At 44.0% G+C, this 27,993-nt stretch overlaps 1 protein-coding gene and 1 pseudogene across 8 annotated transcripts in view; one reads left to right on the forward strand and one right to left on the reverse strand.

The window, feature by feature from the left end:
• Nucleotides 1-27,993, forward strand: part of FBXW11 (F-box and WD repeat domain containing 11) — a 101,208-nt gene that overhangs the window by 59,539 nt on the left and 13,676 nt on the right. For 5 of the 8 annotated variants that reach the window (XM_070414410.1, XM_070414407.1, XM_070414412.1 and 2 more), the window contains 6 exons: nucleotides 4,106-4,168; nucleotides 7,688-7,913; nucleotides 16,686-16,872; nucleotides 17,749-17,839; nucleotides 23,746-23,883; nucleotides 26,707-26,825. In XM_070414410.1, coding sequence (XP_070270511.1) covers nucleotides 4,106-4,168; nucleotides 7,688-7,913; nucleotides 16,686-16,872; nucleotides 17,749-17,839; nucleotides 23,746-23,883; nucleotides 26,707-26,825 — 824 coding nt within the window. Of the gene's footprint in view, nucleotides 1-2,571; nucleotides 2,657-4,105; nucleotides 4,169-7,687; nucleotides 7,914-16,685; nucleotides 16,873-17,748; nucleotides 17,840-23,745; nucleotides 23,884-26,706; nucleotides 26,826-27,993 lie in introns of those variants that run through there. The other 3 variants (XM_070414408.1, XM_070414415.1, XM_070414409.1) reach the window with 2 other exon arrangements.
• LOC139011555 (H/ACA ribonucleoprotein complex subunit 3 pseudogene) lies at nucleotides 9,448-10,743 on the reverse strand (annotated as a pseudogene).

Genomic DNA, 27,993 nt, shown 5'->3' on the forward strand with positions numbered 1-27,993 from the left:
ACATGCCTAGGTTCTATCCACTCAGATCTGCTGTTTGGTCACAGACATGCTTTGCTATCTCATCGCATTTGGAATACCTTTGAGAATCTAGTGAAAGCTCTGGATTGTCTTTCTGGAGGCATGTTTGTCCGTGACTTGATGATATTTATAGCCCTCACCCACACCCCAAGCCCACGGATCTCTAGTAAGAACTCCTGAATTAAATTCCCCAAATATGAATATAATGGTAAGCAGGACTTTAGCCCAGAATTTAGATATCTGTGTACTCCATGCATTGCTTGGCCATGGTGAGATCAGACTGTATTTGAAGAAATTGCAGACTGTGACAGGCCAGAGAAGCCTGGAGAGGAAGAACGGCCAGTCCTGAGATGGTGGCGATTTAGTGTATCTTCCCAAGGAGGCAAGTTGAGGAGCTGATACCCTGAGAGCAGTGGCTCTCAAGGGAAGGGGCGAGGCCCCCCGCACTCCTCCCCCGACATTTGCCAACTGGAGACAGTTTTGGTTGTCACCATTAGGGCAGGGGCAGGGTGGGTAGCTTCTTGTAGGTAGAAGCCAGGGATGCTGCTAAACATCCTATAGTGCATACGAGAGCCCCCACACAACAGAGAATGATCTGGGGCCAGTGTCAGCGGTACTGAGGTTGATCTGCCTTGGAGCCTAGCTGCTTCCTCCTGGACTGTGCCTCTCATCAGCAGGAGTGTCCGAATAAGGAGGTCTGCATGTTTATTGACATGTGATGCTTCTTGGTAGAGATGGAGGAGGAAGGAGATGATGATGAGAGGGGTAGGAAGTGCAGACGCCAGGTTGGTTTTTCAGAGAACTTTCCTTTCCCAGAAGTGCTGGAGGCTTAAAGAGGACGTCAGCGCTCAGACCGGCTTAGCTCGTGGCTCCATGTGAGAACGTGGATGTAGGAAACCACCTGCTTTTTTGCGTGGAAAGCTTATTGTTTTCTCTTACCTCACTCCTGACCTGTGACCTTTTGTCAGTTACACCTGTCAGGAGTAAATGCCAAAGTGATTTTTAAAAGCGTGGCTTCTCTAAGGGACTTTTTAATTTTTGCCACTTCTCCTTATTCCCACAACCTCATATCGCAATTTGGGAAAGATGATAGGGATAGAAAAGATATATATTTTATTTACCAAAAGCGGGCTTTTCTTTTGTTTTCCAGAAGTATTTGTCCTGTGACGTGGGAGGAGGGAGGAATTCTGCCCTGCTATTGCCCCAGTCCAGTGTTGGCCAATATATGCTGAGCTATTATTAAGAGAGATTATTATAAAAGGGGGGGCCATAGCCAACAACTGAGGAAAGCTGGGTTCAACTGACTTGAGCTGATTTTTAAACGATGAGGCTTTTCCTAGTGAAGTGTATTGGGGGGCATGGGAGAGGGGCGTGCACATAAGTACCTGGCATGTCTTAAATGTAATTAGACCCTTTTTTCTCTGAGCATCTCTTGTGTCACGTGGAGTTCTCTGGAGATGATGCTCTGACCAGTGTCGCTTGAGAGCAGCATTTCCCTGTGGCATCTTCTCCTGAAGGCTCTTTGAGAGAAGTTGAGAAGATATCTATGATGAAGGAACTCTTCCAGCCTCACGGGGTTTATTAAATACAATTTGATTGCATTGTATATCTTTAGCCCTGGCTGGGTTGGCTCAGTGGTTAGAGTGTTGGCCTCCGGAACGAAGGGTCTTAGGCTCGAGTACCGGTCAAGGACGCATACCTTGGTTGCAGGTTCCCCAGCCCTGGTCAGGGCACATGCAGGAGGCAACCAATCGATGTGTCTCACATGGATGTTTCTCTCTTTGTTCCCCCTTCCTTCCTCCCTCCCCCTCTCTCTAGAAATCAATGGAAAAAATATCCTTGGGTGAGGATTTTTTTAAAAATTGTATATATTTATCCACTTTTATCAAGTCTTACGGAAATAGTTGCAGTTTTTATCAGAGGGGTTGTGTCCTTCTCCACTATATAAATACAAACCATTAATCTGTTTAGGAATGAATGAGAGGAAGAACTGAATTTTCTCACGGCAAAAACAGTTGTTTCTATAGGGTCTTCTGACTTTTTTTGTTTTCTCCCTGAGGAAATTATTAAGGTGGCTTAGGTCAGAATTGCTCTGGCTTATTCAGGCTCCTATTTCAGAAGTTTTTAGTTGAAAACATTATACATGTATACGTATATCTTGAACATTTCTTGGGGTGCCTGGCGACATGGGGGCGGGACCTTCTCACACTTCTTCTACTTCACATGATCAACTCTTCATGTCTAGCCATTCTTTCTTCAGGCCACTCTCTTAGAACCCAGGACATTGTGACATTGCAAGGATGGCATTGTAACTACCAGTCAGACTGAGAAGCTGATGTACTGAGTCACTGTCCCTCTTTATTCATTTCCATAATGAAACCTGCCAGCTTCATTAATCTCTGGATCCTTCAGGCTAGCAGTAAAAGGAAAATTACATGGAGAGAGAAATACTACATCGGTTACCCTATTCTCCACCTCCTTCTCATTCAGGATCACTTCTTGCTGCCACCACTCTAGACCCGTTTTGGACACTTGGACACACTGCCTTCCTCACTAGCTCATGGTTGGTTTCACATATGGAGCTCTGCCCTCCTGCCCCCTTCCCCACTGCAGACCTTGGTGCTTTGGGCTTATACTAGTAAGTACTTATTGAGAAGTAGTGGGTTTTCTCTATTGACAGCCGTCTGGAGGGAGCCATTCTGTCAAAGTGTGAGGTTAGAAAAGCATTAGGTACCACTTGGGGGAAAGTAGCATCTTCAGGGCAGGGCATGACCAGATTTAATACCCGTTCAACATACCAGCTCTGTGCTGGGTAGCCTCAGCCCCCACAACAACTCTGTGGTGTTTGTCCATGGCTAACACAACTTGCTCAGGATCCCCCTTCTCTCTCTCTTTCTCTCTCTTTCTCTCTCTCTCTCTCTCTCTTACACACACACACACACACAGAGTGAGTGAGCAGATCTGCCTTCTCTCTGGTTTTCAAAGCCTTTGGCCTTCCCTTGATCTCGAACTCCATTCCTGCTCGGAACCAGCTGTGTGACCTGCAGAGCAGAGCACCAGTTTTCAGTGCTGACTCTGCTATTCCCTGCATTGGGCATGTTTGGAAATACTGTATGGGTCCAAACATTTTACAACTTGAACATAAAGGGAAAATCTTAGGCTTCTCCCCTAAAGGCAGTAGTAAATAGGATCTTGTAAATATTGATAACTTAGGTCTATAGGATCCTTTGGAATAATTCTATGGTATAGATATTGTAGTTTAAATGTTATACCCCAATCTTCTAATTTATAGGTTGCACCTACAAATGAGTTGTTACTCCTTTCTGTGCACAACTCTCCCATTTCCTCGTCTCATTAAGTTTCCATTTAGCTATTAGATAGGAGCTTCAAAAGGGAAAATCCAATCATGTATAATCTCCAGTTAATGGGCATCTATTGAGCGACTAGGTCACCAGAAAGAATACTTACACAGTGCCTCTTTGTGCGGTAAACACAAAACCAAAAGCTAATGCATTCCTAAGGCAAGCCAGATTGTTACTGGCTCGCTGCATCCTCCCTTCAGGGAAAAGGTTGGGGCCCCCACCATGCTTGCTGAGGGAGATTGCAAAGCCATTCCAGAAAAACAAGGCCATCAGGGGAGGAAAGAGGAAGGCTGGGGGCTGGGGGAGCACCTCCAGGGCTTTGTCAGTTCTAATTGCTCATGTTGGGGTGGGTTAGTGAGGAGCAGACATTCTAGTAAATGCTTTGTGCAGCCATCAGGAACTTGGTGGGTCTCTGGGGCTTCTAGCCACCAGTAAGAGAGTAACAGTGATGACGGGGGTGGAGCTTCGGCCCGCTGCTGTAAGTCAGCCTGTTCTCAGTCGGCCCACCTTCATCTAAGTGAGACTTTATGCTTACTTTTCTGCATTGATTTATGATAGATGAGCACAGCCCCTTTGGCCCCAAATAGTACATTAGCCACAAGCCACACTAGCTCCTGGGTTTGTTGGTACACTCTAGTTTGGGTTTTCAAAATTATATTTTGGTGTAGTTATTTAGGATTTGCAAAACTTGGCATAATTCAAATACTCTGTTTTTCCCCCCTTAGAACACTTCAGTTATGGAGGATCAAAATGAAGATGAGTCCCCCAAGAAAAATACTCTTTGGCAGGTAGGAATGACTGCGCACAGATCAGAGAGCAGTTGACTCACTCTAGACAAGATGCCCCTCAGCTCATGCCCTCATGAAAACAAGAGCCAAGCAGTTCTGTGTTTTTTGCATGTAATTTTACTAGTTTCAGAGCTCACCCTGATTTATCTTCTGATCCTTAGGGAAGTGTCATTATGAATAGTAAAGATTTTGGAATTTTCACAAAGATGCTGAAGTGACTGTGGCCTAAAATGTGCTGTGTCCACTGTCTAAGTCAGAGATGGACAGTGGTGGTGTTTTGTCACCAGCATGGCACCTACCACACACCAGTGTATGTGCATGAGGCCTGTTTCTCCCTGGTCCCATCCTTCTTCGTCATTTCCTGTTGGTTTGCCCTTTCCTTCTAAACTCAGTTTCCTCCTCTCCTGGCTCTATCTCAGTTTGCCATTTTTCCTCCCAGTCCCGTAGTTTTTGTGGTGAGGTAAAGGGGACGGGGCATGTAAAGTTTCATGATTTGAGGATTCCGTCAGTCATTATGGTACAAATCATTTTTCCCTTCGTGAGGGCGCACAAAGGCACAACAAATCTAAATCTGAAGAGAGTAGTGTTTACAAAATTCTCTAGGTTCATTTGATCTGAAACAAAAGGGTAGATTAGTTAGGAAGAATGAAGTATTCCCAACACATTTAAGATGAAATGAAACAAAATAAAACAAGGCCAGGAAGCTCTTCCTGGGCCCCGCAGGTGGTTCGGAGTCTTGTCGGAGTCTTGCCGCTGGTTTGGGGAACTGTGTGCAGACTGCATTCTGTTTCCTCCTTCACATCTGTATCTGCAATGGGATTATCTTCACTTATTATTGATTTTGCAATTCAGTGTTAATACTGGCTTTCACTTGTTTATCTGTCTTTTAGTCAACTGGTTAATGGTATTCCAATGCTAGGGAGGGTAGATGGTTGGGAGCCTTTCTATAAATGAAATAATAACTGTTTGCTTATCAAATGAGATAACGGTTATGAAAGTATTTTGTAAAGTATAAAGCAGTACATAAATGCATTTCAGTACCATCCTTATATTTAACCTGTTGGGAAGCAATTATTTGGCAAGTTATTATGAAAAAGTACAGGAAAGGAGGGGGAGGAAAACATATATAGTTTTCTTTCTCAAGATTAGGCACTTTTAACATATTCATAAATATTCTTAACTTTTCCCGGGTGTGTTCACGTAAATTATTGTGATTATGTATAAAAGTGTTCTCTTGTTATTAAAATCTTATTTTATAAACTAATTTTAATGGCTACCGTATAGCACTTTGTGTAGATGTATTATAATTTGCTTATACCTGTTGCCTGTAATTGGGCAGTTCTCATTTTTCTGGATTATAAACATTATGGTGAACATCCTTATGCTTAAAAGTATCAAAGATGCTTCTTATATCAGTCAGTATTGACCACAGAGAAGAATTTTCACTTCATTTGATCGTTTTTGAGTGTTGATTTTTGTTCTGAATGTCTTACTAAAAGCAACATCAAAAACTTCTGTTTAAGGCTGCCCTCTGGTGGTGCCCAGTGTCAGTGAGCTGCCCTCACCCAGTTTACAGGGGGAAAACATTCCTAGACGAGGAGGTGGTTAAGATAAGTGAGATGGGAGATAAATGCCTTCTGACTTCATACCTCTGAATGTGGACATAAGAACTTCCTTATTACAGGAAAGGTTTCTAAGATTTTATCAAGGAAGGCCGGAGACTCCTTTGGAAATTTACAAAGGATGTCTTTCTGGAATGGGTTCAGTCGACTTTCTTTTAGGGCACAAACTAACAAAAGCTCTTGCTTCTTTCTATGAAAGACTTCCGAGAGAAGCTCCTAATGGCATGATGGGTGTTTGCAATGCAGCTCTGCAGTTTTCAAGGTTCTCATATGTTAATCCTTCTGGTATTGCACATGAAGGAGGCTATCAGAGGAGTGATGGGCAGATAGCTTGGCCAATGTTTGACAGAAGCGTTGAGGTTACTTTGTTTTTAAACAGGAAAGTTACTGAGCCTCATAGATCAGTAGCAGTTGTGGCTTCAGTCTAGGGATTTAGATGTTTTTATGCTATTGTCCAGGTGCATTGCATTTAATTTCAATTTTTAAAAAACATACTCGTTTTTCACCGTAGCTGGTTTGGCTCAGTGGATAGAGCGTTGGCCTGCAGACTGAAGGGTCCTGGGTTCAATTCCGGTCAAGTGTTCATGCCCGGGCTCCATCCCTAGTAGGGGGCATGCAAGAGACAGCCATCATTGATGTTTCTATCTCTTTCTCCCTCTCCCTTCCTCTCTGAAATCAATAAAAATATATTTTAAAAAATACCTTTTTTGCCAAAACCGGTTTGGCTCAGTGGATAGAGCGTCGGCCTTCGGACTAAAGGGTCCCAGGTTCGATTCCGGTCAAGGGCATGTACCTGGGTTTCGAGCACATCCCCGGTAGGAGATGTGCAGGAGGCAGCTGATCGATGTTTCTCTCTCATCGATGTTTCTAACTCTCTATCTCTCTCCCTTCTTCTCTGTAAAAAATCAATAAAATATATTTTTAAAAAAATACTGTTTTTATATTAGGACTGTGTAGATTTGATGAGAAATGCAGTTAGTATAGGAGTATGGGATATCCATAAACCTCCTATATAAGGGAAAGAACCTTCTGAGTAGGTGAACAAAAGAAGGGAGTGAAAGTCTAAAGTTTTGCCAGCAGTTTTTAGGCCTGGCAACAATATGGAGATCCAAACTGTTTGGTAGAACAAAGCTTTTTAACCTTGTATGCACATATGCATAACCCATGGACACAGACAATAGGGTAGTGGGGCGGGCTGGAGGGGGGAAATGGGGACATATGTAATACTTTGAGCAATAACTATTAAGACAAAATAAATAAAATGAAGCTTTTTAGAAGCCATTGTTTCATGTTTCTCCATTTGATAGACAAGCGGTTTTCAGAGTGTGGTCCTCAGCGTCAGCATCACTGGGAGCTTGTTGGCAATGCAGATGTTGGGCTCCACTCCAGACCCAGGAGTCAAAAGTCTCTGGTGGGGCCGCCAGTCTGCGTGCTAAGGAGCCCTTTGTTATTCTGATGAACGCCCAAGTGCCGGAACCTTTGGCATAGACCAATCAAGCATTAACTTTCAGCTTTGAGGAAGTAAAACTATTAATAGTCAATCAGTTGCCACTTTGCCAAGTGGGGCAGTTTTCCTAAAATGGTCATCTCTAACGTTAGTTATCTGATAACAGCATGGTTTGGGAATAAGCATTAGAGAATGATGATTTAAGACACCATTGAGCTTTAGCAGTAGCTGTAACTTTGGCATTTACCTTTGAGACTCATTAGAGGATACGGGCTCTGAATACAGTTTTAATTATTTTCTGAATGAATTAATAAAGGATTGAGTGGCTTTAGGGTAAAACTGGCATTTTAAGATTAAATACACAGAGTGAAAAATGTTTCTAATGAAATACCAATTAGATTTCTTTTCCTTGTCAAACTAATTATGTTTGTGTGTGTATTTCTAAAATAGATAAGTAATGGAACATCGTCTGTGATCGTCTCCAGAAAGAGGCCATCAGAAGGAAACTATCAAAAAGAAAAAGACTTGTGTATTAAATATTTTGACCAGTGGTCGGAATCGGATCAAGTGGAATTTGTGGAGCACCTGATTTCCCGAATGTGTCATTACCAGCATGGACATATTAACTCCTACCTGAAGCCCATGTTGCAGCGGGACTTCATTACCGCTTTACCAGGTAACTCGACCTGTCTTCCCAGTGGAGGGACGCCAGCCCAGGGGCCTGGGCAGCTCTGCCGAGGCGTCTGTGGGACGAGAGGATGAAAGAGGACAGTGCGAGGCAGCACTGCCGGGGCCCACTGTGTTTTCCTCTGTGGCATTTGAAGACCAGTTCAGATCTAGCGTCTCTAGGAAATGAAGGCAGTGTCTGTGATGAGTGGTGTGGATCATGGGCAACAGTATGTTTCCTTGACCTTGTTTAATGATTAATGCTGTGATACTTATTTTGATGTAGTCTAGATATAATCTGCATTTTGTCTTTATAACTAATTTTTTCTTAAAGGAACAATTTGTCCTATACTCTTTTGTGGGGCGCGGTTACGGTGTTTTGGCCAGGTTCAAGCCTCGGACTAATGAAAGGACAGGGTCCTCTCATTGCCACGTGCAAGTCCCAGCTGGAGGGCAGGGCCCTCCCAGCACAATTATAGCCAACGGCTGTGGTTGTAAGCTTGAACCTATGGTCCGAACATGTGGCCCCACGTGCCTTGTGGTAGAGTTCAGGTGCATGTAGTTGAGTGAGGTTGGAACTCACGAGAATGCTGTAAACAACGTGATCACACCCCTGCTTTGCCTCGTGGCATCTGCTATAAAATAAAGACACGGCTTGTGGGCGCTGTCGTTGTCTCCTCATCAGGGAGGCAGTGTCCCACCCAGACCCAGCTATTATTCTCTTGTCTGTCTTTCCTTAATCCTTTCACCCCCGCACTCATCACCCTTGGTCGTGCAGCCACACTCTTTGTGTTTAGGATGTTCATTGGCATCTAAAGTGACACTTAGGGCCCTGGCCAGTGTGGCTCAGTTGGTTGGAACATTGTCTAGGACGCGGAAAGGTCTTGGATTCCATTCCCGGTCAGGGCGTCAGGGCACGTACTCACATACTCAGGTTGCAGGTTCGATCCCAGACATGAGACAGCTGATCGATGTTTCTCTCTCACATTGGTGTTTCTCTCTCTCTCTCTCTCTCTCTCTCTCTCTCTCTCTCTTTTCCCCCCTTCCCCTTCCTTTTCCTCTCTCTAAAATCAATAAAAGCATGTCCTCGGGTGAGTATTAAAAATAAATGAATAAAGTAACACTTCGGGAATGTCAAAACATATTGGGAAAACTGATAGCATGTCTCCATTACATTTCTCAAAACTTACTTCTGCATCCTCCCTCAACACCCTGCTTGCTTGTGTGCACGCTCCCCACCCCTGCTCTTCCGGTTAAGTTTACTTTGAATTTTTTAGAAATAGATTACTTTTTTTTTTTTTTAAATAAGAGCTCTTTCAAATCATTTTAATAACATGGCAGTCAAAATATGAAAAAGTCAAACTTGTTCCCTTTAAGGGGGGTGCTGCCATGATTGCTTCACAGAAGCATGATGAAAGGTAATGACGCCGATTCCAAAGAGCCAGGGTGGTAAGAAGGCTTCAAGGCTCACAGACTGAAAAGCTTGGTTTCGGAAAGTCTCAGGGGTCACAGGTGGCAGGAGAGACATGAAATTTAAGGGACCTTCACAGTACGGGGCGCGGTTGCTGGGTTATCAGCACCTTGAAACGTTTCTTGATGGTGATTCGGTGTCAAGAGTATTTATCATCTGGGGAGAACCGAGCAGGATGGGCCGAGCAGGTCTGTTGTCCCACAGGATCAGACTCCTTCAGGGTATAGACCGGTCTCCCTGTTCATTGAGGTGATACTGGAGACACAGGATCTCGCTGAAGCAGGAGGTTCCAATCCCGTCTGCAGCTCAGTCCACTGAGGGCCTCCAGAAACATACTGCTTTTTAGAATAGTTTCAGGTACAGAGAGTTCGAGTATCTTCACCTTCCTCCACCATCCACTAGCACGCGCGTACACACACACACACACACACACACACACAGCCTTCACCACTGTCAGCATCCCACGCCACAGTCGTACATTTGTTCCAATACAGGGACCTATACGAGCACATCATTGGCCCCACAGTCCATACTTGATGTTAGGATTTACTCTTGGTGTTTTAATCGGGTGGGTTTTGATAAATGTATACTGACATGTATCTACCATTATAGTATCATACAAAACAGTCTCCCTGCTGTGAAAATCGCTCTCTGCCTATTCATCCCCCTTTGATTTTCTATTTCTCATTCATTCATTTATTTCTATTTTTTTCTCTCCATCTCTTTCTCTCTTCTTCATCTTCATCTTCATTTTTAAATTTATGTCTGGCTAAGTAAGATAGAAATATTTCATTCCTGAAGAGAATGCTGGCCAGAGCATTTTCCTCTACCATGGTCATTGTAGTCTGGAAGTTACAACTGCCATGCCAGGGCAAGCCTAGAAATAGCCAGGGTTAACCAGTGCCATTGCCACCACTTCTGCCCTGTCAGAGCTTCCGGGTGGCCCCTCAAGGAGCAGCTCCTCGCTTAGCCTGACTGTGGTGTGAGTGCACCCGGACTCCATGTTCCAGGCATTGTCCCAGCAAACAGGACCTGGGCTCACGTCTCAGACCTGACACCTGGGGCTGCACATTGGCAGGCCAGCTTCTGATTTCTAATCCCTCTTCCAAAGCTTGTACCGTGGGCGTGTTTAAGGGGAAAGGGACTCTGTTGTTTTTATGCTGAAATATAGCACTGTTTGCCCCATTTCATTCATTCGTATTCCTAAAAAGCAAAATACAATCCCTCTCCGTCTAGAATTGTAGTACTTCTTAGCAGAAAGGACTCTGAGCCATCACTTAATCCCCTTTCTCACTGTGTAGACTAGGAAGCCAAGGAGCAGAGGAAATGGGTGAAATGCCCGATCTTCCTTACATCTGATCTTGGTCATTGTGGTGAGTGTGCAGGTGATGGTACAGGTTGGTCCCAAAGTTAGTGCAAAGGCTGAAATAAGTTATAGCTAAGGTTACTTTGGAAAATTTCTTAAATTTGCCTAAAGTATAGAATGCAACACAATTCAGTAATATTTGTTGTTAATTATGGGAGAGAAAGAAAAAGGTAAGCCTTTAATTGTATGAGACAGAGGGAATTTGAATATTACAGGTGTGTTTAGGTACGATGAGTGGGCATGTGACACAGGTCTCTGTATGGACAGTGCCAGATCTCAGAGCCCCTGTCGTCCAAGCCTTCCTACTGACTCAGGCTGCTGCTCTCAGCAAGAAAAGTGAGGGTGATTCCAAAGTTGGTGATTGTGCTTATTCCTCAGAAGTGCTTTCAACTAAACGAAGCTATGGCTCCATTTTTCTTAAGCAAATCTGTTTATTGATTATTTTTTGTTTGCTTTCTACTGGTTGGGTCTTATTTTATTTTCCCTTATAATTTACTTCTCAAACATGTTTACAGAATATCCACGAGGTGGCACTGTTGTTCTCCTGACTTGTAGAGTCTAGTTCAGAGGCAGCTCCTTGAGGAGTGTATAGTCTTGGAGAAGAGACAGAACAGATGAACATGTGTTATGTGTATAGCTATGGTTAGTATAATTGCACACGATCTAGTTTTCATTACAGCAAATTTTAAGGTATTGTCCATTTTCTGTTAAAGTGGAATTTTGTGGTATTGAATATTACATGAAATGAATGGACCATTGGCTGGGACATGGAAATATTTTTGTTAAAATACTATTTGTTTTTGTTTTAACAGGATTTGATCTGAACATACATACATATGTCAGTATATATCATACGTAGGACTCAAAGAGCTGGGGACAAGCTGGCTCAGTAGATTGTGTTAGTTAGTGTCTGGTAGACTTGAATTAAACCTGGCATTAGTTCCTTAACACAGACCCAAACTTAAGAGCATTGTGGGAGAAACAGGTCCACATATATGTTCATACTTGGATTTAATAATGTGTGCAGCAACTTATTCTACTTTGGTGTTTAACTTTTACATAGATGATTTTGAATTTGAATTTTTACTCTGCTGACATTGACAGTCACCTTAAGACTTCTTTTGATTGTCAGAATTCTGTAAAAATTGTCTATCATTTTAACTTTTTGATGCTTATGTGAATAACATACCTGTTAGTATAAAGAAAATGGAAAAATGTTTGTGGTTTCTGGCTCCTTTTGGTTCAGTGGAAAAAGTGATAATTATGATATGCTTTTCTAAAAATCATGGTAAATGTTTAGTCTGCAATGTCAATTTCTGCAGGCTAAGTTTGTGGTTTGTAAGAACTGTTGTTAAAGGGGAATTTTATACCGTTTGAAGTGGAGGCAGACTGTACTTAAAGGGTGATAAGCATTGGGGATCCCTTTGGTGAGGTGTCTAAGCAATTAAGACTTTTGAAACATTTCACTTCTTGGCTGTGGTTTGTTCATTTGTTTTATCCCCAAGGAAGGATGATAAATCAGTGTGGACAGAGACTAGCTCTAAGGTCTCTGGGGATGTGGAAGAACCAGAGTGAAGCTAAGGCTTTGGGCTGGATGCAGGGCCAGAGAACCAGCCCGACCCAGTGAAACAGCTGTGGTCATTGGCTTGAGAGAGCCTCTTGATAGGCGTGTGAGCCCACTTGTCAGAACCTCGGTTTCCTTATCTGTGTGGGAATAATATTCCTGTATAATAAAAGCCTAATACGCTAAATGTCCGACGTTCATTCGGCCGTTCGACCAGTTGCTATGACGTGCCCTGACCACCAGGGGGCAGATGCTCCTACCGGTAGGTTAGCTTGCTGCTGGGGTCCAGCGATTGGGACTGGGCAAGATGGGCCGGACACGCCCTGGAGGCCCCCCCCCCCCCCCCCCCCAGTCCCTACCCTGCCCCGATCATGCACCAGGCCTCTAGTAATAATAATAACAATAATACTTTATGGGATATTGTGAAGATGAAAGAATGTATATAATATGCCTGGCATCTGGTGGATATTCTGAGGATGGCAGCTTGAAAAAAACAGAAAAAGAAAAGGCCCAGAGACAGGAAACACCTGCTTCTCTGGTAATAAGATTTATTGCCAGGAAGTTTTAATTATTCACCCACTAATTTCCGTATTGATTCATCCTGACATCATATAGGTAGGTGTGTGTGGCACTTTGTTGAAACAACAGAACGTTGGACTTTGTGACCTGAGCATAATTTCTCTTCATTTCTGCCTGGATCCTTAGGTCACTATATTCCAGGTTAAAGGCTCCCAGTGACGGACTGCTGTTAGCAGTTGCATTGTTTTTTGTTTTGGTTTATAACTTCAGATTTCACAAGGACGAAGATCTGTGATTGGGAAGGGGGAAGGGACAGCAGGGGTGGGTGGGGACCAAGCTTCTTTGCAGCTGTTCTTTGAAATACGTTTCTAAAATAATAAAAGTTTCTGTAATTGTATGATCTAAGCAGCTGTGTTAGAACTGGCTGTAGTCAAGGGCATTGAACTGACATTTCACATTTGAGTTTCATTTTGATACAGTGTTATTTATATATTGAGCTTTGAAATTTGTGCCTTTTAATTGTTTTAATTTATTGTTGAAATTTTTCCAGACCTTCATCTGGTGCCTATAATTAGCCACAGCAGCACTTCTTCAGCTTTGTGAGCGCAGCGCTCTGGCCTCACTTTCTGGGGCCTGAATGTGTTGTTGCCTCGGGAAGGGGGTGGTGGTGGGAGATGGGAAGTCTCAGCAGGAAAGGGTGAAGGAGAGGCAGGCAGCGGATCAGAGAATGCTTCGTTTAACACCTCCAGGCACTCGGACTGCCTTCCTCACCTGACTAGGCTGGACCCAGAAAGTGACAAGGTCTGCGTGGCTGCTGGGGGTGGCCAGGATATTAGAGGGGGCTTAGCACTTTGCTGGAGGGGATGTGTAATATTTTCTCTCAGAAAATAACAAGGAAGGGAACACTGCTTAGCTGCCTTGACCAACAATATCAGCCTCATAAGCCTTTGGGGACTTGAGGACGAGAGAAGGAATACAGTCTGACACTTACTGAGTACCTGTTCTGTATCTGGCTCCTTAATAACCTCTTATTAGCCTTCCCAACCTGTTTATTAGCCCATGGGTCAAGATTCTAAAAGGAAATATGGTTAAAGCCGGCTAAGAGATTCTGATGAATACTTTGTCAGTCCTAGAAGTGAAGAGGCACAAGGAGAAGCCCATGTGATTACCCGTGGATTTATGTCCCTGATTATAAACAAGCTAGAGGCCTGATGCACGAAAATTTGTGCAAGAGTAGGCCTTCCTTCTCCTGGCTGCCGGCACCGGCTTCCCTCTGGTACCCAGGACCTGGGACCCAGGCTGCTTTCTTCTGGCCACCACCGGCAGGCACCCGGGACCCGGGCTTTGCTCCGGCCCTGGCTTTGTCCGGAATGACAATGAAGTTTGGTCCAATTAGCATGTCACCCTTTTATTATTATAGATGTGGTCAGAAAGATGGAAAAAAGGACACGGTCACAAAAAAAGTAGCCAGAACCTTTGCGAATGGTATCAAGAAGGCAAAAACGCTGAATAATGTAAAATTGTCCAAAATGGTTAAGTAATCTGGGAGAGTTGGAACAAACAAAATTAAGTATTTGGAGCATCAGTATGAAGAATGAAGGGACTGTCTGTCTTCTTGGGATAGATTGTGTAGTAAAAATACAGCATATTTTCACTTATCTTTTTTTCTTCTCCACTAAGAATAATGGATTTAAAACCAGAAAGGATAGAAAAATTGTAGTCCAAGAAAGCTAGGAAGATACTTAGGAAACACACGGCTCCTATAAACAAGTCGACCAGAGATAAGTCATTGCTCGTCAGGAGAGTGGCAGAGCCTGGAGTTTGGCTCTCAGAATGGTAGGACAGTGAGAACCACTGGCGAGCTCCTGGCAGAGCGGTGTCCTTTCCAGCTGTCAGCTGTGTTTGGTAATCCTTCATGGCTGTACCCTGACGTGATTGATGTGCAGATTGCCTGGTTTTAAGAACTGGAGAAGGTGTATCTGGGGGATATGGACAGATAAATTTGCTGTTATACTCAGGCAGAATTCTTAAATGGATTAACAAATGTTAATTAGCACCGAGAAGACTGTAGGTTTGTGTAAGCCTAGAAGGATGTACACAGAATGTTAAAAACTATTGTCTCTGAGAGGTGGGATTTAGAGATTTAAATGTTTATAATACTTCTGAAATGAACTTGGTATCCTATATAATCTATAATAATAAAAGCGTAATATGCTAATTAGACCAGACAACCTTCTGGATGAAGCCGTGGTGGCAGGGATCAAGGCAGCCGCGGCAGTGGGGGCCGAGCCCCTTGCACCATTTTCTGCATTGGGCCTCTAGTAAAAGCATAATATGCAAATCAATCGAATGGCAGAATGACTGGTCGCTGTGATGCACACTGACCACCACGGGGCAGACGCTCAATGCAGGAGCTGCCCCCTGGTGGTCAGTGTGCTCCCACAGAGCGCGCGCCGCTCAGCCAGAAGCCAGGCTCATGGCTGGCGAGCACAGTGGCAGTGGCGGGAGCCTCTCCCACCTCTGCTGCAGGTAGGTGGTAAGGAGTAAGGGGTCCCAGACTGTGAGAAAGATGTCCGACTGATGTCCCCTGGAGGGATTGGGCCTAAGCCAGCAGTTGGACATCCCCCAAAGGGTCCTGGACTTTGAGAGGGCGCAGGCCGGGATGAGGGCTTCCCTCCCTCCCCCCACGCACGAATCTCATGCACTGGGCCTCTAGTTGTTATATATGTTAAAACAGGACACAAAGCAGCTAGTGCCAACTTGTAAACAAAAAATGCAATTCCAACTTTATGTGGTAAGCATCAGCAAGGGAACACAGGGTAACCATACCAAAGTCACCCATTTCCTTTTTGATAAGGTTTTACCAGACTAGTAAGTAGTGCAGAAAAATGATGTAGAGGTGGTAGTGTCGTCATGGGGCAGAGTTTCTCCAAATATCCCTGGAGACTAAATAGAGAGATGTGGACTGGACAGTAGTACATCCAGGAGGTTATATTGTCTCACTGTGGGTACCTTGTGATAATTTACAACTGGGTCAAGGACAGGCTGGAGGGAAATAGGTAGACTTATGGGTGCTGTCCTTGGTTCTGACCCATTTAACATGGTCACCCACCCACTTGAGGTAAAGACTTATTACTACATTTGCCCACCATACAGATCTAGTGTGGAACACCCACTCTTCTTGGTTGTCTTTAAGAGGACCCTTGCATTGTATTGGATAAACCTCTTAAGATTCTAGACTTTGTAGACATGTGGCTCTTTTGAGAATTTTACCTCCACCAGAAGGAGATGAAGAAATTATTGACAAAAATACATCTAAGTACAACCGACTTTAAGCTTCTTAAGCTGTCAGCATTTTACTTTTTGTCTCCTTAGCTCCAAGGGATTCACATAATTTCGGATTAATAGGATGGAGGTTACCAGAGAATAGATCAGAGGGGCAAGACCACAAGCTTTGGGGAAAGAGCTCCGCATTCCAGTCTTGGCTCTACTCCTGTGTGGTTGTGAAACCTTGAGTCTTTCCCTCTCTGTGCCTCATCTGTAAAGTTTGGAGAGTCATCATCCCATAGTGATTTTAAAATTTCAGTTATGTCAAAGTATTTTGTCATATTATCTGACAGATAGAGAATGGTCCAGGCTCAGCTTTTACACATAGTGACTGTTGCCCTGAATTGCTTTATCTTAAAAAAATCAGAACCAAAAAGAAGTGTGTCTGTTCGTGTGCACATGTGTACCTGCAAACTACTGATGTTACTCAAACGTGCGATCTGGTTCAGGGTTTCTTTGTTCCTCTCATCCTTACGGAAGGACGGTCCATTTCCATTTCCCTTCCCATCTCTTCATTGCCTTTTCTGTTTTGTAGAGCAAGGCTTAGATCACATAGCAGAAAACATTCTTTCCTACCTGGATGCCAGGTCTCTGTGTGCGGCAGAGCTGGTCTGTAAAGAATGGCAGCGCGTGATCTCCGAAGGAATGCTGTGGAAGAAGCTGATTGAGCGAATGGTGCGCACGGACCCCCTGTGGAAGGGACTTTCCGAAAGAAGAGGGTGGTGAGTACTGGGGTCGCTTGTTCCCTGGAAAAAGGTGTCTTGGACCTGGGGTCACTTTGATGACTCAAGAAAGCAGTTATACTTGCCCAATGCATCGGCCTATTTTAAACAAGCGCGAAAAGACGAGTGGTCAGGAGTTGGGTGGGGGAGTTAAAGCCGTTAGAATTTTTCCTGCTGAGATGTACATTTGCTCTGTATTTATTAACTGGTAGGAAGTTTGTATTGTTTGAGTGATTTGGCTTTTCAAAGCTTGTATGTATGCTTTTCCTTTCACATTTTTCTTAAGTGATAATACCATTACCAAGAGATAGATAAGAAGAAAGGAAATATGAGAAAATCGAATAATGCCATCTTGCTGTTGGTTATTGTTCCAGATGAAAGATAATGGGAAGCACAGCAGGCAGGCTTTTTTTTTTTTTTTAAGAGAAATTAACTGAAATATATCTCTGTCTCCTAGTACTCGTCAGGAGCCTGGCCTAGTGAGCACAGAGAAAGAGCTACCGATGCACGATGGGTGGCAGTGGTGTGAGCGAGGGTTAAGGCTGTGTTTTCTTTATGGGAGGAAATTTGATGTGTACCAAGTTAGGTTTTTCACAAAGCGACATTAGCACTTTTTGTTAAACTATAGAAAGAAAGGCTAGATTATTGTGCGTTGGCTATTCAGGAACTAAAAGTGCAGGATCATGTTAGAGAGCTATAAATCGAAGTAGACTTGTGTTTCACACATTCAGACTCAGAAATCCTACTTTCGAACTGTTAAAGCTCAATGCGTGTCAAAAGACTTGAATGATACAACATCTTTGTAAGCACCACGTTTAAATAAAATTCACCCTCTTATGTGCAAAAATGTAACATCTGTTTGTTTTTATTTGCCAGGGATCAGTACCTGTTTAAAAACAGACCCACAGATGGCCCTCCCAATTCATTTTATAGGTCATTATACCCAAAGATTATCCAGGATATAGAGGTAACTTTATGGTTTATCTTTTTTTTTATGGGCTCGCTGTGTCTTGTTCTCAACTTTTTATGTTGTCTTAGTGTTCTGTTGATCTAAAATCATGGGACAAGTAATTTTTTTTAAGTTGAACTCTTAGAGCAAATGTGTCACACCCACTCACTGTAGAATCTGTAGCTTTCTTCAGAACATGTCACGTCTTCTTGTAAAAAAGATCTGACTTTTCTCAGCCTTGAAACGCTTCTGCAGGGCTGCCACCATTAAAACCATAATCCAAAGTCAATTTTTCATTCTAATTTGATAAAATTTCCAAAACCCAAGGCCCAGATTTTTAGGTAAGCAGTTTCATATTTTTGAGCCACATCTCGAGAACTAGAGAGGGCACGGTCGCAGTTTCCTCTGTAAATTTCCCATATTTTTTCATAAAAAGGACTCAGAGATGATTGTGAGCAACAATTAAGTGAGTTTTATAGAGCAGATTATGCTGCCGGACCGTTTGGATGTGAGTGGGACTTCACCAGCCCAGTAAAACTCTGTAAACTTGACGAGCACCACTGGAGGCGTTTGATATTGGTCATGTGTTCTAATTGGTTCAGTTTTATTATTTAGCCCTTTTCCTTGAACCAGGAAAGACACGCACAGGCATTTCTCATTAACTCTTTCACATGTGTTCTTGGCAGGTCCTGGTTACTTCACTATTTCCTCCTTGGCAGAAAACCTTAGCCTTCTCTGGGCAGTGCTGTATCACCCATAAAGTTATACTCGGTTTCCCAAACGTGAAGTAATCCTCTCCCCCAGGTGATAGACATAAAAGTTATTGTGCCAAAATTCATTAATGGAGAAACATGTGCTTTTTTGGAGGTTTTTCCCCCCCCTTTTTGAGGCAGATGTGAACTAATGGAATCATTCAGTTAATGGTAAATCTGAATGTGACTGGAATGTCATTATTTAAAGCACAAACCCTTGTCTTGCTCCCTAAAATGAGCTATAACGTAACCTTTTAGGGAGGCTTAAATCATTTCACACTGCTGCTGGACAGTCAAAGTGTTTAGGAATTAATTGATCCATTGGCAGAACTTAGAATAAATTGCCCCTACAGTGTTAGGAGCTAAGACAGTGTTAACTTGAATCTTAGGTTGGTGTGTGTTCAAGGGAGAGGGGCTGTCTCTTACCCTTAGAGAGTTATGCTAAGACAATGCTTTTTCAAACATCTTAGGAACTATATTACTTTTTGTCCCTTCCCAGTTATTGTTTCTTTCTTTATTTTTTAAATATATTTTTATTGATTTCAGAGAGAAAGGGAGTGGGAGAGATAGAAACATCAATGATGAGAGAGAATTGTTGATCAGCTGCCTCCTGCATGCTCCCTACAAGGGATTGAGCCTGCAACCCAGGCATGGGCCCTTGACTAGAATCGAACCTGGGACTCTTCAGTCCGCAGGCCAATGCTCTGTTCACTGAGCCAAACCAGCTAGGGCCCAATTATTCTTTACAAAGTAGCTCTAAATTTCCTTGAATAATTTAGTAAATCCTTTCTTATGAGAAGCATGATGTTTAAGGTCAATCATTGATAAGTAGGAATTTTGGAAGAGCTATGATCAGGTTGAAGATTTGGTGACACGGGTTATTTTATTTACCCCCCATGAGTACTATTGTAATTGACAGTATGAACTTGATATTCTGTGGCGTGACAGTATGTGATACCACCTAGCATATCCATTTCCTCGGGCTGAAATAATATTTTTTTATATTATTTAGTAGAGGAGGCAGATGTGAGGGAAAATAGAGCTATGGGGGAAAACCCTATTTGACACAAAACCTCTACATCATGGTGGTCTGCCCAGTGGTTCTTAAAGTGTGGTTTGGAAAAATCCACTGGTTGGCCACAAGGGTCTCCTCCAGATTTTTGTGGGCTAGATCTCTTAGTGTAAGGGACAATGTTTTATACTGGTATATCACTAATAGTAATAATAATAAAAATAATACTTGTGCTAGTTCCTTTGTTAAGCATTTAACACTACACAATACCTGAAAGTAGTGAGTAGCTGTGACCAACCATATAGTCTGCATTTCATACAGCTTTCTGTACTAACCCCATCACAATAGAGTTTTTTACCTCTCCTTTGGGAGTATATTTAATTCTGTTCTGGGTGGACACACAGGCTGAGAATTTTGTCCGTGATCCATGGACCAAACAAATGAGAGACTCACAGGCTTGGCTCCTGCCCATATGGTTAATATGAAACCTCCATTAGCAGAATATAATAGTTACACATCCCTTTTTTGATTGAGCCCTTGCCGTGTCCTGTGAACTATGTTGTGTGACTTACGTAGGTTATTGCATTTAATTTCTACAAGGTACATGTCCCCATCTGTAATAAGGGGGAAACTGAGACTAAGAGAAATTTTAGAACTTGCTACCTAGTTATGTAGGAGAAGTGGGCTTAGTGTTGTCATTTCAAACTGGAAAACTCAAGAAGTGAAGGAGAAAGATGTATGTTGTTAGATACCTACAGACCTCAGGGTGAACTCGTCTTCCTCCAGTTGTGTGAGTGCTCCGTGTCCTTGACTGTCTCTTGAAAGGGGCGTGAGTGGATAGGATCAGCTGGCCTTGTTCTAGTCGTCACATTTTGGTGTCCTGAACGGGGATGTATCTCCTGCATCTCCGAGTAGAGGCAGCCCTTTCATGTACATGCCTTTCCCTCTTTCCTCGCTGGGTTAAGGCCTTTGAAGCGCTCTCCTTGGAACAGCCCACGGGTGAAATGATGGTGTGTCGTGTCTCACCTTTTAATAAACCGCATTTTATTCAGGGAAAGTGGGGAGCTTTTTTGTGGTTTGCAAACTTGATATTAACATTGTCCTGACCAGAGAATGCTGAAACTTGCCCACCCACCCAGTTGTGTTTAGGCTTCTAAAAATAATGTTATCCCTCCATACTCTGACATCTGTTTTCACTCTATTGCCAATTTAAATGCCGCTGTATACTCTGTGTATCATGGCTACTTTCCCAGTATTTTGAAAATTTGCACAGGGTAAGGGGATTTTACAAGTTCTCAGAAATACGAAATATTCCTCTACAGTAGCCACACCACATGATGTCCAAGTGACATGGCAGGTATCTGCCTAACGAAGAGGTGCACCTGTGTGTCCTGTATGCCTGCTGCTGAAATGGAGAAGAGTTGAATTGCATTAGAAGGCGGAGCCCCCTTCCTGGGTGCGGTTGGCGGGGAGGGGGGCTCAGGGTTATCAGGATTAACTAGCAGCCTAGACTGAGACCACCAATCCTGGCAGTTGGGTGGGGAGATTTTTTTGGGTCAGAGCCTACTCCTCTTGGCCCGTGTTCTGCGCAGACGAGGAAGAGGGTCACTGTGGCGAACCCCGACCCGTGTCATCTCAGCTGATCCTCTCAGCAGTTTGGGGAAGTAGATATTATTTTCCCCTTTTTTACAGAGGAGCAGACGGCAGCTCAGACAGCCCAAGTCATTTGCCTAAGCTGCTAATTGACCTAGGTATTTTCTACCGCAATGGCTGCCTTCTGCTTCTAAGGGTCTAGTTTTTCTAAAAAGACCTGGCTTACAAGCATTGTAGTAAGAGTTGAGGTCGTCACATAAGTGGCAGGCAGTATTCTGGGCCGGCACAGTCAGCAGGATGTCTGCCTGCTTCTGTGGGTGGCCTCGGGCCTGGGAAGCGGAATTAGAACCAGGGCGGCGTGTAGCAGGGCAGTCCACTCCCTGGGCTGCTTTCGTGTCGCCCTCCTGGCATTTTGAAACAAACACTTGTTTGGGGATTAAGAAACCTAATAATTTTGGAAATAGCTCGAAGTGGGGTTTCCTAAAATGATCCATCAAGAATATTTGGCAGACTTTTTCTCTTAAAATTCAGATTGTGGATTAGAAAATGAGGCTCTTCCCAAGCATTGAGCAGCAGAGCCATTTTCTGACTTCCATTCGACTTAGAACATGAGCTTTCGAGAGGCCTGGCGTCTGCCTCTTGTCTGAGGATCGGAGATAGAGAACGTGGCTCAGCCTTTCCTGTCGGGTGTGCTCTGTCCAGGCGTAGGCTGACTGTATAGCCTCACCCCAGCTCCTCTCTGTTGTGTGGCTTTAGGTACAAAGATTATAACCAAGTCACCCAGTTTTAGAAAACATTATAGAGTAAAGGGAGAACGTAACATGCAGGAAATTCTTTTTGGTTTGAGGAGCCCCCCCCGCTCCCTTTTTTAAAAAAATGTTTTCCAAACATGTTTTCCAAACATTTCCAAAATGTGATGGTAAATGTGCTTTTTCATTCATTGAAATATAGAGCAACAAAGCTACTTATTGATTCAATAATATTTTAAAAATTGTGTATATTTTGAACTAAGAACAGCTATATGAATTTTTAAAATAACACCTGGGGTGTGTTTGTGTGTGTGTGTGTGTGTGTGTGTGTGTGTGAGAGAGAGAGAGAGAGAGAGAGAGAGAGAGAGAGATGTTACATATTCATCTCTGGAATACTTGGGTTCATATGGAGTAATGCATTCTGCCACAGCTCTGAGCCCATGGGTTGTAGCCTGAACACGGTAACCACTGCTGAGAGTCACTGGCCATGAATAAGGCTTGTTGCCAGTACACCTGCCTCCTAGTCAGCATTTTCCTGGTCTGCTTTAGCATGCCGAGGTTGCTCAGTCACATCTGAAAGACACGATTTCTCTAAATGATTCCAAGCACTGAGTTCAGGGTAAGAAATTCTTTATATTCTGGACCCCTTTTTAAAAGGTTGCTTACACAGACAGAACTGTTGTCTACCTTGATAGCAGTGGCAGAAGTTTGGTTTGGGCATGTGCTCTTATGTCTGACACTTTACAAACTCACTAGAGGTGATGCTGCCGGCTCAGGATTGGTTGCTTCCCGCATGCACTCCTACTGGGGCTGGGGAACCTGCAACTGAGGTATGTGCCCTTGACCAGGAATCAAACCCACGATCCTTCGGTCTGCAGGCTGACACTATAACCACTGAGCCACACCGGCCAGGGCTGCATATCTTAGCGGGAAAAGTGTGGACTTAGAGTCAGGAAGAATGGGTGTGATTTCCAGCTCATCCCATTACTAGTTTTATGGGCTCAAGCAAATTAAACTCCTTCCTTGTTTAAAAAAGGGAAATAATAAGAATTTCCTTCCAAGGCCAATTCGTGGATCATTTAACCAAATAAACATGTTTGGAGTATACCCAGTTCCAGATCCTGTGCCCAGGTCCTGGCGCGGTGCCGCTCTTGAAAGCAGAGTGCTTCCTGTTGATCATTTAGTGCCTAGGGCCTAGCACAGCTAGTACCTGGAATACACTGGCCTGTTGGTAAGTGTGGCGTGAATGATGAAAGATGAGAGCTCAGGGCTGCAATGTGCCGTTCTTGTTTGAAGGAGCTTCAGTCTGGAGGAAGATTAAAAATGGAAAACATAAATTTTCTCGATAATAGTTGGCCTGTAGTAGCTTTCAGTATCTTTTCTCAATGATCAAGATGATGCTTTGGATGGATACACAGATTTCTCAGTATAAGCTTAATATTGTTGGGATCTTCCGCCAAATATTTTAATTGGTATTAGAGAGGGACCCAATGGGTTACTATTTATTTGTATGTTTTGGATGCAAATGGCATTCTTGAAACATTCCGAGTTCTGTCTAGGCCTTTTTCTTTTTTTTAAAATCCAACCCAAACTCATTGGAAATCCTGTGATAGTTGCCAGAAGGGCAGGGAACATTTGAGAAAAAACATTGTTGGGCTAATGTCTTACTTGGAAAAGAACATGATTCCTATCCACAGACAGTTACGCAAACCAAGATGGGTAGCGGTGGTATGCCGTTTCTGGAAGCAATGCCAGAGCTGGAGCCTGATAGAATAGTTGATTCACAAAAACTCATTTGTTGCCTCTTTTCTCCCCCAGACTATAGAATCTAACTGGCGGTGTGGACGACACAACTTGCAGAGGATTCAGTGCCGCTCTGAAAATAGTAAAGGTGTCTACTGTTTACAGTACGATGATGAAAAGATTATCAGTGGGCTACGAGACAATTCTATTAAGGTGAATAACTATTTTGTATGCATTATCTTTAGAATTGTGATTACACGTTAGACACTAGAGGTGACAATCTCTTCATTTATTCCAGACTATGGTTCTAGAGAACTAGAAGCAGAGCATTTTCCTGCACTCATACTAGACCCCTGGGTTCTCTCACTTCCTACCCTTCTCTAAGCACATGTATGTTCTATATTCTGTATTAGGGCACCTGGGAAAAATACCTCAGTAGTACAGGACTCTTGATGACTTGGTGTGCTAGCGAAAGTGTTGCTAATTTGCCTGGAAATCAGTCATTACCTTTTATGACTTCTGAGAAAGGCTCAGATGATAACAATTTAGATTACCTTTCAGTAGATAAACTGGATTATAGCTGTGTTTAATGTTGGGCGGCTGATCTGACAGCTTTTGTTTTACATTGTTTATAGCTTATTTTCTCATTGAAGGAAACACTGCAGGGTTGTTGGATGTTGTTTTTAGTTCTAATTTATCTACAGGAAAATGCACTTGTTTTGGTGTAAAGCTGTATGTTTTTGTGTGAAGCTGTTTGACAGCAGAAGTAATTGTGTAACCACAACAATACGCAAGATCCAGAACAGTTTCATCCTCCCCAGACGTTCCCTCGTTCTGCCCCTTTGTGTCCGACTCTTCCCATTCTTCCCCTAGGCCCGTGGTCGGCAAACTGCGGCTCGCGAGCCACATGCGGCTCTTTGGCCCCTTGAGTGTGGCTCTTCCTAAGCCTTGGGAGTACCCTAATTAAGTTAATAACAATGTATCTACCTATATAGTTTAAGTTTAAAAAATGTGGCTCTCAAAAGAAATTTCAATCGTTGTACTGTTGATATCTGGCTCTGTTGACTAATGAGTTTGCCGACCACTGACCTAGGCACTGGCCACCATTGGTGTTTCCGTCCCTGTAATTTTGCCTTTTCAGGAATATCTTCTAAGTGGACTACAGAGTGTGTAACCTTTTGAGTGTGGCTTCTTACGCTTGGCATAGTGCATTGGAGTTCCGTCTGTGTGGCTGCATTAGCGATGGTTGGTTGCTTGTCATTGCGGGTGGGGCTCCATTTTGTGGGTGCATCGCAGTGAGCTTATCCATGCACCTGCTGAAGGGCATTTCTGTGTCTCGTTTCTCACAGTTATGAGTAAAGTCACCGTAAACATGCAGGTAAGTTTGTGAGAGCGTAAGTGTTCACTTCATTTGAGGAAAATCCTAGGAGTAAGATTGCTGACTCAGATGCTAAGTGATGTTTTACTTGCTCAGGAGCTGCTAAGCGGTTTTCCAAAGCAGCAATGCCATCGCACGTCCCGGCGGCGGTGTGGGAGAGCTCCTCTGCTCTGCCTCCTGTCGGCGCCTGGTAGTCTCACTTTCTGACGTGAGCCCTTCTCGTAGGGGTGTGTCGGCCTCTTTTACTTGCCCCGTGGCTGATGACAGTGAGCGTCTTCTCGCTTAGTGGTGCTTGTTTGCCATCCATCTCTTCACTGGTAAAGTTCTGTTCAGGTCTTTTCTCTCTTTTAAATGGGTTTTTTGATTTCATATTGAGTTTTGGGAGTTCTTTACATACTCTGCATGCAAGTCCTTTGTCAGATACATTTTGCAAATATTTTCTTACAATCAGGGACTTTTCATTTTCTTAATGGTAGATTTTAATTTTGATGAAATCCAGTTTTATCAATTTTTTTCTCTTATGAATCGTGCTAAGAAGTCTTCCACTGAGCTTTTTGAATCTGTAAATTTATATATTTCAGTCACCAAATTTCAGAAGTTTTTGGCTCTTGCCTTTTCAAATATCTTTTCTACACCAGTAGTTTCTGTTTCTTTGCTGAGAGCGTCTCTCTTGTCATTCACATCGAACATGTTGCTGTGCCTCATGAGAAGAGTTCCAGTTGCTGCTTGGAAGTCTTGGCCGTGACATCTGGGTGATCTCCAGCCTGTTGTTTGTGGTTGATTGTCTCTTCCCCTGAGAATCCATCACTTTTCTTGCTGTTTGTAAGATGCTAAGTTTGGATTGTAGCTTGGACAGTGTGGGTGTTACATTGTGAAGACTTTGCAGCCTGTTACAAGCCTCTGGAGAAAATGTCTGCGTGTGTTTGAAGCAGGTGGTTAGCCTCGTCAGCCTCAGAACACGAACTGAATTTCGTTGTGACTTCAGCAGAGAGGGAGTTAGAAGGTTGGGAAGGATTCAGATATCTTCTCTGCTTCTCAAAGCCTTTATCACTTACCACTGGGTCTGTCCTGGGCTTGCACTGCCCAGAGCTTGGTCTGAGACTTCAGCAGCAGCTTCGTAGCAGTTCACTTCTCGCAGCCTTGCTGCTGTGCAGTCTGTCCTGTGTATGCACAGCTCCATCGTGCGTGGTGGGTTAAAGGGCCCTTTCTTTCCAGGTCTTTTCTCTTGGATTTCCCTATCTCTTCTGCCCACGGGGATCTTTTTTCCCTTTTACTCTGGCTAGAAAATGGGGTTTCTCTTGGAATTTTAGTTACCTGTGCCACTGCTCTGTGGTGCGTCTTCATGACTGGGGCCTGTTCTTGAAGCGAAGCCACGTGAGAAGAGGGGGAAATGGGGCCTCCACTCATGCTTTGGCCCCAGGGATCCCTTCCCCAGTCCTCTGTCTAGAAAGAAGGGTTCAGCTCAAATTTTAACGGCCTCTGCTGCTAGTTCACATGCAGCCCCGACCCAGGGAAGGTACTCAGTGCTGCCTCTTTCCCTCCCGCATGTCCCACCTGTTTGATGGTTAACTCCCTTATTTGCTGTAACAGGTTTGTTTTATTTTATGATTCAAGAAATAAGGTGAGACAGAAACACTGATCTGATCTTATCTCAATAGATTTGGGACAAAACCAGCCTGGAATGTTTGAAAGTGTTGACGGGGCACACGGGCTCCGTCCTGTGTCTGCAGTACGATGAACGTGTCATTGTGACCGGCTCCTCGGACTCCACAGTGAGGTGAGTGCGTGGCTCAGCGGTCTGAGCTTGAGCTCCTCCCAGGAGCAGACTGAGAGCCGCACCTCCTCTCCGTAGGCTCCGTATGCACTTCGGGTGTGGGTGTGGCTGCATTTCGTGAAGTAGGTCCTGTCCCCATCACCACATAGTATAGAGAGGGCACCATGCTTTCCTACAGAGCACACTGTCTGCTGCAGGCCGGCTCCCCCGGGGGCCGTGCTCCAGAGCAGAGAGGAGGCAGGGGCTCTCCGAGGGGCTGTGGTGGGAATAGCCTACAAAGTCTGAAAGAATCAGCAACAGCTGTTCGCGGAACCTTTCCAGGGCCACAGAGAGTGCTAGGTGTTTTGTGGACTCTTATCCTATTGAATTCTCACATCACCCTTTCTAGTAGGTAGATACTGTCTTCTGTTTTTATAGATGTACAAGGAAACAGATCAGAGAGATTAAGCAATTTGCTCAGAGTCACATAGTTAATCTGAGCTTTGAATTTATATCATTTAAGACTGTCTTCATATTGCGTAGACTTTCCGGTAATGGCAACACTTGTTTTCAGATGCCCCCCCCCCGGGGCAGAGTGACGAGGCTGGTAATGGCAGTGCTCCCTCTCAGAAGGGAGGTGGTGACTGCTGGTTGGAAGTTGGGAGAGTAGAAAGGAAACGTGTTGGGATCCACTCCTAAACCACTGGGACAAGGACATTTCCACACCCAGTGGCTGTGGTCTGGGGTGGGGAAGCACGTCCTCCGGGGGGAGGGCACCCCTCTCCTACGGACTGGAAGTCGTGACGTCTCATCCATCCCACACCATCTACTCGCCCAGCAACTTCGAGTCAGAGACTGAAGAGGATGTGCCCCAGAGACACCCAAGGGACTGGAGCAGCCACCTGATGTCAGTGTCCTCTCCCTGGCAGTGCTCCCAGGCCCTTGTTTCTGCTGTAGGTCACGTTTCAGCCTGAGAAGCCGGAGTTTTTCCTCCTGCTCTGCATCAGCTTGACCTCTTGGGAGACCGTGGCTACAGAAAAGCTATGATGTGAAAGGACTGCCCCTAAGCACCCCATATCTCAAGGGTGAACCCACTGGGAGACACTGGCTTTGTCCATAAAGCCATTGGGTGAATAGATGGTTGTGGGATTGATGAGACTCCATGACTTACAGTCCATTAGGTTCCAGGCCT

Source organism: Myotis yumanensis, unplaced genomic scaffold (genome assembly GCF_028538775.1).
Source record: "Myotis yumanensis isolate MYYU_CA2020_CCGP unplaced genomic scaffold, mMyoYum1.0.hap1 SCAF_5, whole genome shotgun sequence".
Taxonomy (NCBI): Eukaryota; Metazoa; Chordata; class Mammalia; order Chiroptera; family Vespertilionidae; genus Myotis; species Myotis yumanensis.